Raw genomic sequence first — 11,067 nt, forward strand, 5'->3', positions numbered from 1 at the left:
GACTTCAGGGCCAGCACTGTATCCACTTTGACATCTAGCTGGCCCATACAGGGAATTTTCAATGAGGAAGCCCCCTCCACCAAGACAAATTGACCCATTTACAATTTGTCATTTTAGAGGATATGGGGCAATGTGGGGTTATGTGAGTCTTTCAGGATCACCTAGCCAGGAGATGTCAGAGGACAAACTTGAATCCAAGATTTCCTTGTTGCAGGAGCTTAATGCTTGTAGATTGAAAGATGGCTATCTCATCTTGAGTGCCTCTTTTCCTACGAGCCTCAGGAAGAATACATATTTCTATAGAACCTTTAATACCAGCAAAGAGTTTTCCTTCCAACCTCAAGGTAATTGTTCCCATTCTGCAGGTGAAAAAAACTGAGGGTAAGACCCCAGCCAGCTCTCCCATGGCCAAGATGCAACATTTTTCCCTTCTGTTTTGCCTTGATTTTAAAATCAAATAGAATTTATGGGTGAAAAGAACCTTAAGGATCATCTAACCTGACATCCTCATTTTACATTTTAGGACGTGAGAAATTAGGTGATTTATACATCACATATAAGTATCAGAGTCTGTCTCCTGACTCCAAATTCAGCAACTCTATACCATGTTACTTGCCAACAGGTTCCCTTGGTTCTGCTCTTGACAGAGTGGATGAGCCTTTGGAAAACTCACTTCCACTCCATCCTCCACTCCATCCTCACTTCCCTAGGTACTTCCCCCCCTCAAAAAAAAAATAGAAAAGTGAATCATCAATCTCACTAGTGGCTGCAGTTCTCTTAGAAGGCAACGTGAGGCCCAACAGGCTCTTTCCAGCTGGTCTGTAAGTTTTCACATCTCTCCGTTCACGGATTGGATGTTTGACTTCCACCCTTTAGATTGCCAGCAACGGGTTCCAAGAGCAGCTTGCTCCCCACCAAGGATGTAAATCTCTCTCTCTCTTTGCAGCTGGACCATGGATTTCTGGAGAAGTGCCAAGAGCTGCTGCCTCTTGAGCTGTCAGACACAGGGGTGACAATCCGCAGATGGAGCCCACAAGTCTAAACATTCAAACCTGGGTCTGACAGCTAGCACAGAGGAGAGCCAGTGGACCCCTGGCATAAGGAACTCGTGGACAATATTCAGGACGTTTCTAATAATGTGAACTTCTCCAAATCACCCTTCTCCCACTCCCAAGTCTACTGGTTTAGGAGGCAATATGGAGTCTTTACCCTCCCCTGGGTCAAACCAAAATCTTCCTCCTATCCTCAATAAGGGCCATCCTTCAAAGGCCACCAGAGACTTTGCCAAGAAACCTTCCAGGGTCTCCAACTCCAGAGATGGAGCAGCGCTTTGAACAAAAAGGAAACAAATCATTCTTGGGAGATGTACGTCCCAACTAATGAAACTTGGTTTCCTAGGAAATGGATAGACAACACAATCCAGATCTCATTCATACTCTAATACCAATATACAAAAGTCTAACATCCTGGAACACAGAAACCATGGCTTATTCTTTTTTTCCATCATCCACAGTGCTTTGCATGTACTCAATAAATGTGTTGATCAATTATTCTATAAACTGATGTGGACAAAACTTGTTGCAAATATCATTAAGCAAGAGGTTTTTTCCAAATTTACAAAAAAAAAAAAAAAAAGCATCAGAAGCAGTCTGGAGGACCTAGGAGACCTTGAAATGAGGAAGCTCAAGGTATAAGTCCTGCCTCTGATACTTAATTAGCTGTGCAATTATGGACAAATCAACTAAACTCTCAAGGTCCCAAAGCAAATCGAAAACAACGAGTTACAGACAAATTGTAGATCTGGAACAGTGAATGGGAATTTCCTCATTAATAACTCTCACATCAATCAATTCATAGGTCCAGACCAAAGAAGTTTAAAAATGAGCATAGAAATGTTTTAAAGAATAGTTTTACTTTGAAATAGATAAAAGATTTCTGTAGGCAGTGGGGAGTGGGTATAGGGAGCAAAGATGATGATCAGGACATATTTACAGCATGATACATCTTCTCTCACTGGCTTATAACAATGCACTATGAGCCAGCTATACACACAACCACATATATATTAATAAGTATAGTGTTACACAAGACCACCTCTTGGATGTCCTGGGTTCCTGGTGCCCACCTCAGGCTCACAGCAAGGTGGGCAAAATATACCCTGAATTGGGGTCCAACTAACTTCTATACTAAGGTCCATCACTTTGCTATTTAATCATATTTCAGATGGAGAAGCCCTAATTTCTGAATAGTCCCAGGCTCCTTTGCCAAAATAGTTTGTGGCTTAACTTGAAGATAAAAGTTTGGAGGGATTTGATGAAAAAGGGAGGAAGGTTGGTTATGAAGATTATCTCTAATTTACTGGATGTGTTGGGAGCTAGACCAAGATAAAGGAGTAAGTAGGGGAAAGAGGAACATGAATCAGAGGCAGGAAGGAAAAGGAATGAGAAGAAAGGGGCAAGAAGTTCGTTTATGTAGTGACATTTATTGATTCGATTTTAAAACAACAGAATAGGTTCACCTTCTATAAACACTAGGAGTTTATAGAAACTCAAGGGCGTACCCTTCCCACATACACACACACACAACAATAGGAGTCCCTCTGATAGTATTGTGAGGTAGATGTGAGTTGTTCTCTCTCCAAAAAAATGAGGGTAAATGAGGCTTAGTGGTGAAATGAAGCTAGGAGCAAAATCCAGACTTTTGGATTTCTCCTATCCCTTACTCTTACCACTGGCAGCAGCATGTAGGGAATATTCCTAAAGGCTTGAAAACTGCAAAAGATCCTCTGAGTTGCCACCATCTCCTGATCTAGAAAACTGAAGGCATGGAACGGGGATGCTCTGGTTGTCCTGAGATCCGATTATGCAGCACCAACGTGAAAGAGATGGGGTGCCCCCTACATAAATGCTTATCCCTCCTGCTCCTGGGACTAATGAGGGCAGATTGAAAAGATACACCCACTTGCTGAGGTAGTGATAGGTTATTCCGCTTAGGTCGGTGCTTTGGCAGCTGACTCCATTTTCTCTGTAACATCTGGAAGGAACTAGGAAGATCTACTCTCTCTCAACTAACAAGCTCCTTAACTTATCATAGCAACAGATAGCTGGTCCTGGAGGGCACAGGGTGGAAGGTTAGGGCGTAGCTCGGGCAGTTTCACCACTCCACAGACCCCCGTCTCAGACACAGTCTGACCGAGCTCCCCGGATCTTCCAAGGGGTCTGCGTCAATGAACAACTGCAGTTTCTGTCAGCTGCAATCCAAGGCAAGGAACTCCTGAAAGTCCTGAAAGGCATAGACATCTTGAGTCTGGGGAAAGGAGGAAAATAGGGCACTGGAGATGGAGAGTGGGGAGTGGGGAGTGGGAAGCAGAGCGGGGAAGGATGCAAAAAGGCGTAGGGACAGGTGAATCCTTGACAGGACTTAGGAAAAAAATCACTAAATAATGAGTAATGCCCAGAGAGATGGAGTCATTACCACTCCCTAACCTTACACCTCCACCCTGCCCCCTCCTCCTGGGGAAGAATTTTCACTCTCACTAACTCTCCAAGCAGCCTGTGGGCAGGTTCGCTCGAGATCTGTAAAACCTTTGGAAGGGCAGAGATGGAGGCTGAAATCATCTGGGCTTCAGTCCTGAGAGAGCTAGGAATTGGCGCTTGTATTGAAAGCAAGGATCTGCGACCCAAATTGTAGCCACCACAGCCCCGCCGACCCTACCCCACCCCAGAGCTCGAAGTAGGATAGTAGCCCTTAGTCCCAGGATGGGGCACCGCCCTCCCTCTATGCACTCCAGCTTTCAGACGGCTGAAGAATGCAGTGTTCCTCCAAGGGCCAACTCTCCCTCTTGCCTCCTGCCCCAGATTTACAATAGATAATTCTGGGTTCCCTATTTCTGAACCCCCTTTTCTAACCTCAGCAGATTCTTTCGCCCCTCGATATTTCTTCATCTTTCCCTATCCTGACGCGTTCCCACCCCCAATCTTCTTTTTAAAAAAGTTTCTAGAGCAAGGCACAAAGTATCCTTCATTATCTCAGTCCCAGGGCCCTTCACTCCTTGGTACCTGCCCCTCAAGCTGTGGGCACTGGGCAGTCTGAGTCATCTCCCGCTGACCCTCCCACAGAGAACGTCCCCTGCCGCCTTGCCCCACGGCCTTGGTCCCCATCTTCTGTCCCCTGGCTCTGGGCAACCTTGACAGCACCCGCGACTCCGGCGGTTGGATCCGGGGAGGCTTCAGGAGTTCGGGGAAGGCAACGACGGGGACACGGGGAGCGCGGCCGAGCGTACAGGCGGCGGCCGCAGCGGCACAGCAGGCGGCGAAAGGCGCTGCGAAAGTCGGGGCTGCGGCAGTATATCAGGGGGTTGAAGGCAGAGTTGGCGTAGCCAAGCCAGTTGAGGGCGAGGAATGCCGAACTGGGAACCAGCGTAGGCCCCCCGAGGGCGCGCACCACGTTGGCCACGAAGAAGGGCAGCCAGCAAAGGGTGAAGGTGCCCATGATGAGACCCAGGGTGCGCAGGGCCCGGTGCTCCCGAAGGGGCAGCAGGCGCGCTGGTCGGCGACTGCAAGAATGGACCCTCCCAGGACGGGTGAAGGGCGTTCCTTGGGAAGGGGGCAGCGGGGAAGGAGGGGGCTCTTCTGGAGGGAAGCGACCGAGCTCCCGACGCAGCTGGCGCAGCTGGCGAGTAGCCACAGCAAAGACCCGAGCGTAGACAAAGAGCATGACGAGCAGGGGAAGATAGAAGGAGACAGTGGAGGAGAGCAGAGCGTAGGGCAAATTGGAGGCGAAGGCGCAGCAGAACGGATTGGAGTGGCAACTCTGTGCCTCGGCGTCGGCTCCTACGCGCCACCACTGGCTCATGATGGGCGCGAAAGACACTGCGGCGGACACGACCCAGACCACGACGACAGCCGCTCGGGCGCGGGGCTTCGTAACCAGGGCGCCGTAGCGCAGTGGGTTGGTCACCGCCAGGTAGCGGTCCACGGCTAGGGCGCAAAGAGTCTCGATGCTGGCGGTCACACACAGCACATCAATCGAGGTCCAGAGTTCGCAAACCGTGGCGCCGAATGGCCACTGTCCCGTCAGCGCCAAGGTGGCCCCCGGGGGCACCACCAGGAGCCCCACCACCAGGTCAGCCGCAGCCAGGGAAGTCACGAACACGTTTGTCATGGTCTGGAGCCGTGGGGTCCTGGCGATGGCCACGATGACCAGTAGGTTGCCTCCCACGGTTGCTAATACAGCCAGAGCCAAAAGCGCCCCTGCTACCGCTGCTGCCCACGGTGCCGCGGACAGCCCACTAGTGTTGGTGACGGCGGACGCTACCGTTGGGTGGTCTGGCCATTCGGGCAGAGAGCTGTTCTCATGGGGCCACGGAGCCATTCCCGATTGAGGCGCAGGGGAGGGAAAGAGGGAGAGGGGATTGCCGAGTTCACCCAGCTTAGGGGAGGGGGTGGCAGGGCGTGGGAGCGGCTCCCCCGGCCTGGGCCATCTTCCCCGCCTGACTGGGGCCAGCAAAGCTCGGCCTTCCCCCCCGGTGCCACCAGTTCTGGGAGGAGTGGCGGCCCTTAAAGGGGCAGCAGCCAATAGTCCCAGGAGGGGAATAAAGGGGTGGAGATAGAGAGAAAAGGGGGAAAAATGGGGGGAGGGGGATGGAGGGGAGAGAGAGAAAGAGAAGGAAGGATTTGTCTTTTTCATTCGCTAATCTGGAGCAATTCATTCTATCTTTATCTATCCTGTTTCCTTTCCTACCCCAATTTTGTACTATCTCCCCAACTTTGTGCTGCTTCCATATACTAGTAAAAGCTTGGACTCCACAGGGAAAATTTGGTATCCCTTTCACCAAGGAGGAGAGAAAGAACAAGAATCTCAATGAGGGGACACTGCTTCCTAAGGAAAGAAGTCGAGGGATAAATCAGATTCGAATACCTCCAGTAGTCTCTGATTTATTTGGATGATCCTCTTTGGGATTCTTTTATTTAGACAAAGAGGATTATCACCCTTTCTCCTCATCAGGGCTCTATTCTGAACAGCATTTCAAAGGTGAAGCTGCACGAGTCCTTGCATACATGTTTTTCTTTTCCATTCTTTTTACTTCTCTTTACAAAACAAAACAAAACAAAAAATCCCCCCTATTTTCTTTCCCTCCTGCCCTCCTAGGGAGAAGTTTCTGTTGTATTTAGAAATGGTTATACTTCCATTAGGATTTAGCACTGTTTGCAAGAGTATGTCAGCCACAATTCTTTCCACTCCTTTCAGCTACCAAAGTTATCTTCCTAAAGCTAATATATGACTAGGTCACCCTCATACTCAATAAACAACAATGGATCCTATCATTTCGGGATCAAATATAAAATTCTTATTTATCAGTACAGAATCCTTTATAACCTGCCTTTCCCTTATCTTTCAAACAACCTTTTCAACTCCAGATTTAGTGATATTGACCTCCTTACTGTTCCTGGAACAAGACACTCAGCTCCAGACTCAAAGCATTTTTACTTTATGCTTGGAATCTACTCCTTACCGTCTCCTGGCTTTGTTTTCCTTTAAAAACCAGCAGTAATTCCAGTGCTTTCACTCTATCAGTTATCTCCAAATTAATATGTGTATAGTTTGCATATAGTTGTTTGCATATTGTCCCCCTTATTAGACAACAAGCTCCTGAAAGCAAGAAATGTCTTTTGCCTTTTTTTGTTATAGCCAGTATTTTATTTAATAAAACACTGTGAGTTTTTAATAAATGTTTATTGGATTGATTGACTAAATGTTCATTGACCTTGTATGCAAAAAGCATCTGTGGTTTAGGGACTAGAAAACTTGTATCAGAGTTCAGAAGATCTGGGTTAAGTTTCTGCTCTAGACAACTGCAGTGTGACCTTGGATAAATCACTTAACCTCTCAGTATCCCCAGGCAACTCTACTAGACTGATTGGAAGAGAAGCTATGAATCTGTATTTGTAGAGGACATCCCCTACATTGGAATTTTATCAGTAAAATCACAATTCCAATTTACATACAAGTCATAATCTCTCCTTTCTCTGTAGATGTATACTTCCCTTATGATTTCTGGGCAAGAATACATTTTTAAAAACAGTAACTAGGAGAACCTCTTAATTTAAAGGTGAGATTTTTTTTTATTTACTATTTCCCACATTCTAAAAATAAGTCCTTTGTAACTCACTCTAAATGTTTTAAAGTGGGATTCCCTCTATTTGCCTGAAATAATTTTTAAAAATTTTAATAATAGCTTTTTATTTTCAAAATACATGCAAAGATAGTTTTCAACATTCACCTTTGCAAAATCATGTATTCCAAATTTGAAATAATTTGTTAATTTTTTTTAAATAACTAAATTGTAAACTGTCACCGTATATTTAGAATGATATGGTATGATATAACAGGGGTCCTCAAACTATGGCCCGCAGGCCAGATGCAGCAGCTGAGGACATTTATCCCCCTCACCCAGGGCTATGAAGTTTCTTTACTTAAAGGCCCACAAAACAAAGTTTTTGTTTTTACTATAGTCCGGCCCTCCCAACAGTCTGAGGGACAATGAACTGGCCCCTTATTTAAAAGGTGTGAGGACCCCTGTAATGCCACATCTTCGATAGGTTTTATTAGTTTTACCTTCCACTTGAAGCAGCTCAAAAATCCAGTTAATTTTACAGAGGAAGAAGCTAATATTCTGAAAAACCACATTTGCCTCATATCTTAAACTAAATCTACCCTCAGATTCTGCTACCTGAACTTCAAATCTGGGTTCCATTTTTGAAGATGATGCTCACAGAATCAGTAAGTCAGTTCCTTTCTAGCTAGGGGTGGAGAAGAAATGCTAGAAAATTTATATCTTGAGCTGAAGTTGGGGACCAGGAAGATCTGATTTTTTTCATTAGACCTTTTAAGCTGGGTCCCAGATACCTCCTCAAAAACAATGGGACAAAAAGGGGGAAAACGGTCATGAAAAAATGCCTACAAGGGCCATGGTCCCTCTTTTGAATGCTGCCAAGTCCCAGGATCCAATGTCAGAGGGCTGAGCAACCCCTAGGGAAGATAGAACCAGGAGCAAGGGGATAGGGAGGAAGGTCCTATAATTATCCATGTAGAAAAGGAAGCACTTTCATCTCCCAAGGACCAAATGGCTTACCCATGACCAAAAGTTGCCAGTGTCTTCTCAGAAGATGTCCTTCAAGCCTAAGCAGTCCTCAACTTAAGCTTTTGGGTGCCAGGAAATGCCTACAGACTATAAATGGGGACATACCACCCTTGCCCAAGAGTTCTTGATTTTCCTGTGTCACAGAGGCCTTTTGGCAGTCTGGTGAAGGATGTGAACTCTTTCTCAGAATATTTTTAAATGCATAAATAATAGACCTGGGATTACAAAGGAAACCAATCATATTGAACAAGTTCATAGACCCCAGGTTAAGAACTTCTGCTAATCCATTCCCCCAAAACAGCTACAAGAGGCATTGGCTCCAGCTGGCTTCCAATCTTTTATTTTGAGACTGTTGTCTATTTGTTAGGGTGGAAACCCTAAGAAACCTCCTTAGTTCTGATTTTGTAACACACCAGTTATCAGGAGACTTTCTAAAAAAGAAAGTTAATTTCTAAAATAAATGTATTCATACAAAACTTTGTATTTCTATATTCCAGAAGTTGGGGGATTGCCAACAAATCAAATAACTCCAAAAAGTTTGGGAGCAAGCTTTTCTTTAGTGTTTAAGAAGTTCATGCCTTTTTTTAAAAAATGGATGTCCACTTTTCTCTTGGTCTCAATTTCTTCATCTATAAATCAGGATAATAGATTTGGAACAGATATAGAACTTAGAGGTCATTTAATTCAACAAAACTGAGATCTAATTTGTCTGTGGTCTCATGATTTGGGACTCAAATCCAGATTCCATAACCCCCAAAAGAACATTCCACTACAGCACAATGCCTCCCAGTGAAAGGGGAGGGAGTAGATCAGATTATCTCTAGGGTCCCTTCTAGCTCTAAATTGTACAATATCTTTTAATTTTCCAAGTCATGTGAATTAAATGGTTCTTATTTGAATTTGATAAATTCTTAGATCAGTCAACATCTGACAATATTTGTTGTTTAGTCGCTCTCCATGATTCCCATTTGGGGTTTTCTTGGCAAAGACACTGCAGTGATTTGTCATTTCCTTTCCCAACTAATTTTATAATTGAGGAAACTGAGGCAAAATTCTTCACCTCAAAACATGAGATATCTAGTATCAGAATTATTATCCTTGCTTTACAGATGACAAAACAGAAACATAGAGGTAAGTGACTTGGCAAAAGTCAAATAGCTCAGGACTCAAACTCTTCCCACTCTAAGGAGAGTTCTCTTTCCACAATCCTACTGGTGTCATTGAAAACCAAGAGCCTGAATTATCTGTCCCAAACTATTCTTTGCTGTTAAGTTGTTCAGGCATTTCTGACTCTCTATGTGTTCATTTGGAGTTTTCTTGACAGAGATTGGAGTGGTTTACCATTTCCTTCTCTAGCTCATTTCATAGATGAGGAAAGTGAGAAAAATATGGTTAAGTGACTTGCCTAGGATCACACAGGTAGGCAATATCTAAGGCCAGATTTGGACTCAGAAGGATAGTCTTCCTGGGGCACATAAAAGAATATATGAGACAGCATGGAGTTATGGAAAAAACACTGGTCTTAGAGTTCAAAGCCCTAGAATTTAAGTGTCAGTAGCAAAATATTCTACTTTTATGATCCTGGGTCCATTACTCTGAAACTTAGTCTCCTAAGTCTATAAACTAGGAATATCAGTGTTTATTCCATTGGACCTTGAAGGGTTTTTGCAAACCTTCAAGCAATGTAGAAATTTGGATTCATATCATTTCTAGTGTTGTGTTGATCTGGATGAGAATATCAAGCAACACAGAATTCAATGGACAACAATACCAGGAATTAGGAAAGAAATTCAAGGATCTCTTTGATAAACCAAAGCTTTCTGAGAAAAAACAAGAACTCTTCCCTTTTACTTTCATTCTTTCCTATTCCAAGCTTTCGTTTTTGACAGATTTTCATGAAAACAGATGGAATTCTCTTGTTTATACCTTTTGATTGAGTAGGCAGCGGGATCACCTGTCCCCAGTAGTCTTGTGGTATATGCCATTTATTTGCACTTTTTTGTTCGGGATCAGGGAGGAATTGGCTTGTTCTTGCCTAGTGATTGGCACCATGGGAATTTGCCCAGCCTGCTTGATGGAGGTCATCCAACTCTGAATAGAAGCAGACATTGCCCATAGAGAGAGACTGGCCCATATTCCCCAGATGACCTTCCTGGTGCCCTTGGAAATAAGCAAATGTGGATTTCTGCAATTATTAGGGATAAATCTGCTGATATAATATTTATGTATGAGGAAACAGCTCACCCTCACCCCCAAGACATTGCTCATGGAGAGAGTCTGGTCCCTATTTCCCAGATGACCTTCCTGGTGCCCTTGGAAATAAGCAAATGTGGATTTCTGCAATTATTGGGGTTAAATCTCCTGATATAATATTTATGTATGAGGAAACAGCTCACCCTCACCCCCAAGACATTGCTCATGGAGAGAGTCTGGTCCCTATTTCCCAGATGACAGGTAGCTAACTACTGTGCCTTAGAATATGGATCAGCAGGGAGACTTGAAACAGTCTATGATGGAAGAAGTTGCCATAGCCCAGGAGCATCCTCATCCCAGGGTTCACATCCAATTACAGAATGTCTATCACAGGACCACAGACATGCACAAATATATGCACTTACCCAGTTCTGGGTGAGACAAAATTAACTGCATATACACTGTGTAAGGTTTGAAAATTGGTATCCCACTCATTCCCACTCCCCCTTTAGCAAGACAGACAGATAGATATGGATAAATAATTATCCCTTATTTTGAGAGAAAACATGGCATGGTGGATAAAAAACTGGTTTCAGAGTCCACAAGACCTGGATTCAAATCCCATCTCTTATAAATAAATGGCTTTGTAATCATAGGCAAACACTTGAATAGACTGCTTTCCAGTCCCTCTAATACTCTGAAGTTATAAATCACATGTCAATCTGCATTGG

General features: G+C 44.5%; 1 protein-coding gene across 1 annotated transcript; it reads right to left on the minus strand.

Moving 5' to 3' along the window:
• Window positions 1-1,893: 1,893 nt before the first annotated feature.
• On the minus strand, window positions 1,894-5,509 carry ADRB3 (adrenoceptor beta 3). Its single transcript, XM_051975516.1, has one exon. It carries the CDS (start codon window positions 5,371-5,373, stop codon window positions 4,066-4,068), a length of 1,308 nt encoding a protein of 435 aa, XP_051831476.1. The 5' UTR covers window positions 5,374-5,509; the 3' UTR covers window positions 1,894-4,065.
• Window positions 5,510-11,067: the final 5,558 nt, after the last annotated feature.

Source organism: Antechinus flavipes, chromosome 2 (assembly GCF_016432865.1).
Source record: "Antechinus flavipes isolate AdamAnt ecotype Samford, QLD, Australia chromosome 2, AdamAnt_v2, whole genome shotgun sequence".
Taxonomy (NCBI): domain Eukaryota; kingdom Metazoa; phylum Chordata; class Mammalia; order Dasyuromorphia; family Dasyuridae; genus Antechinus; species Antechinus flavipes.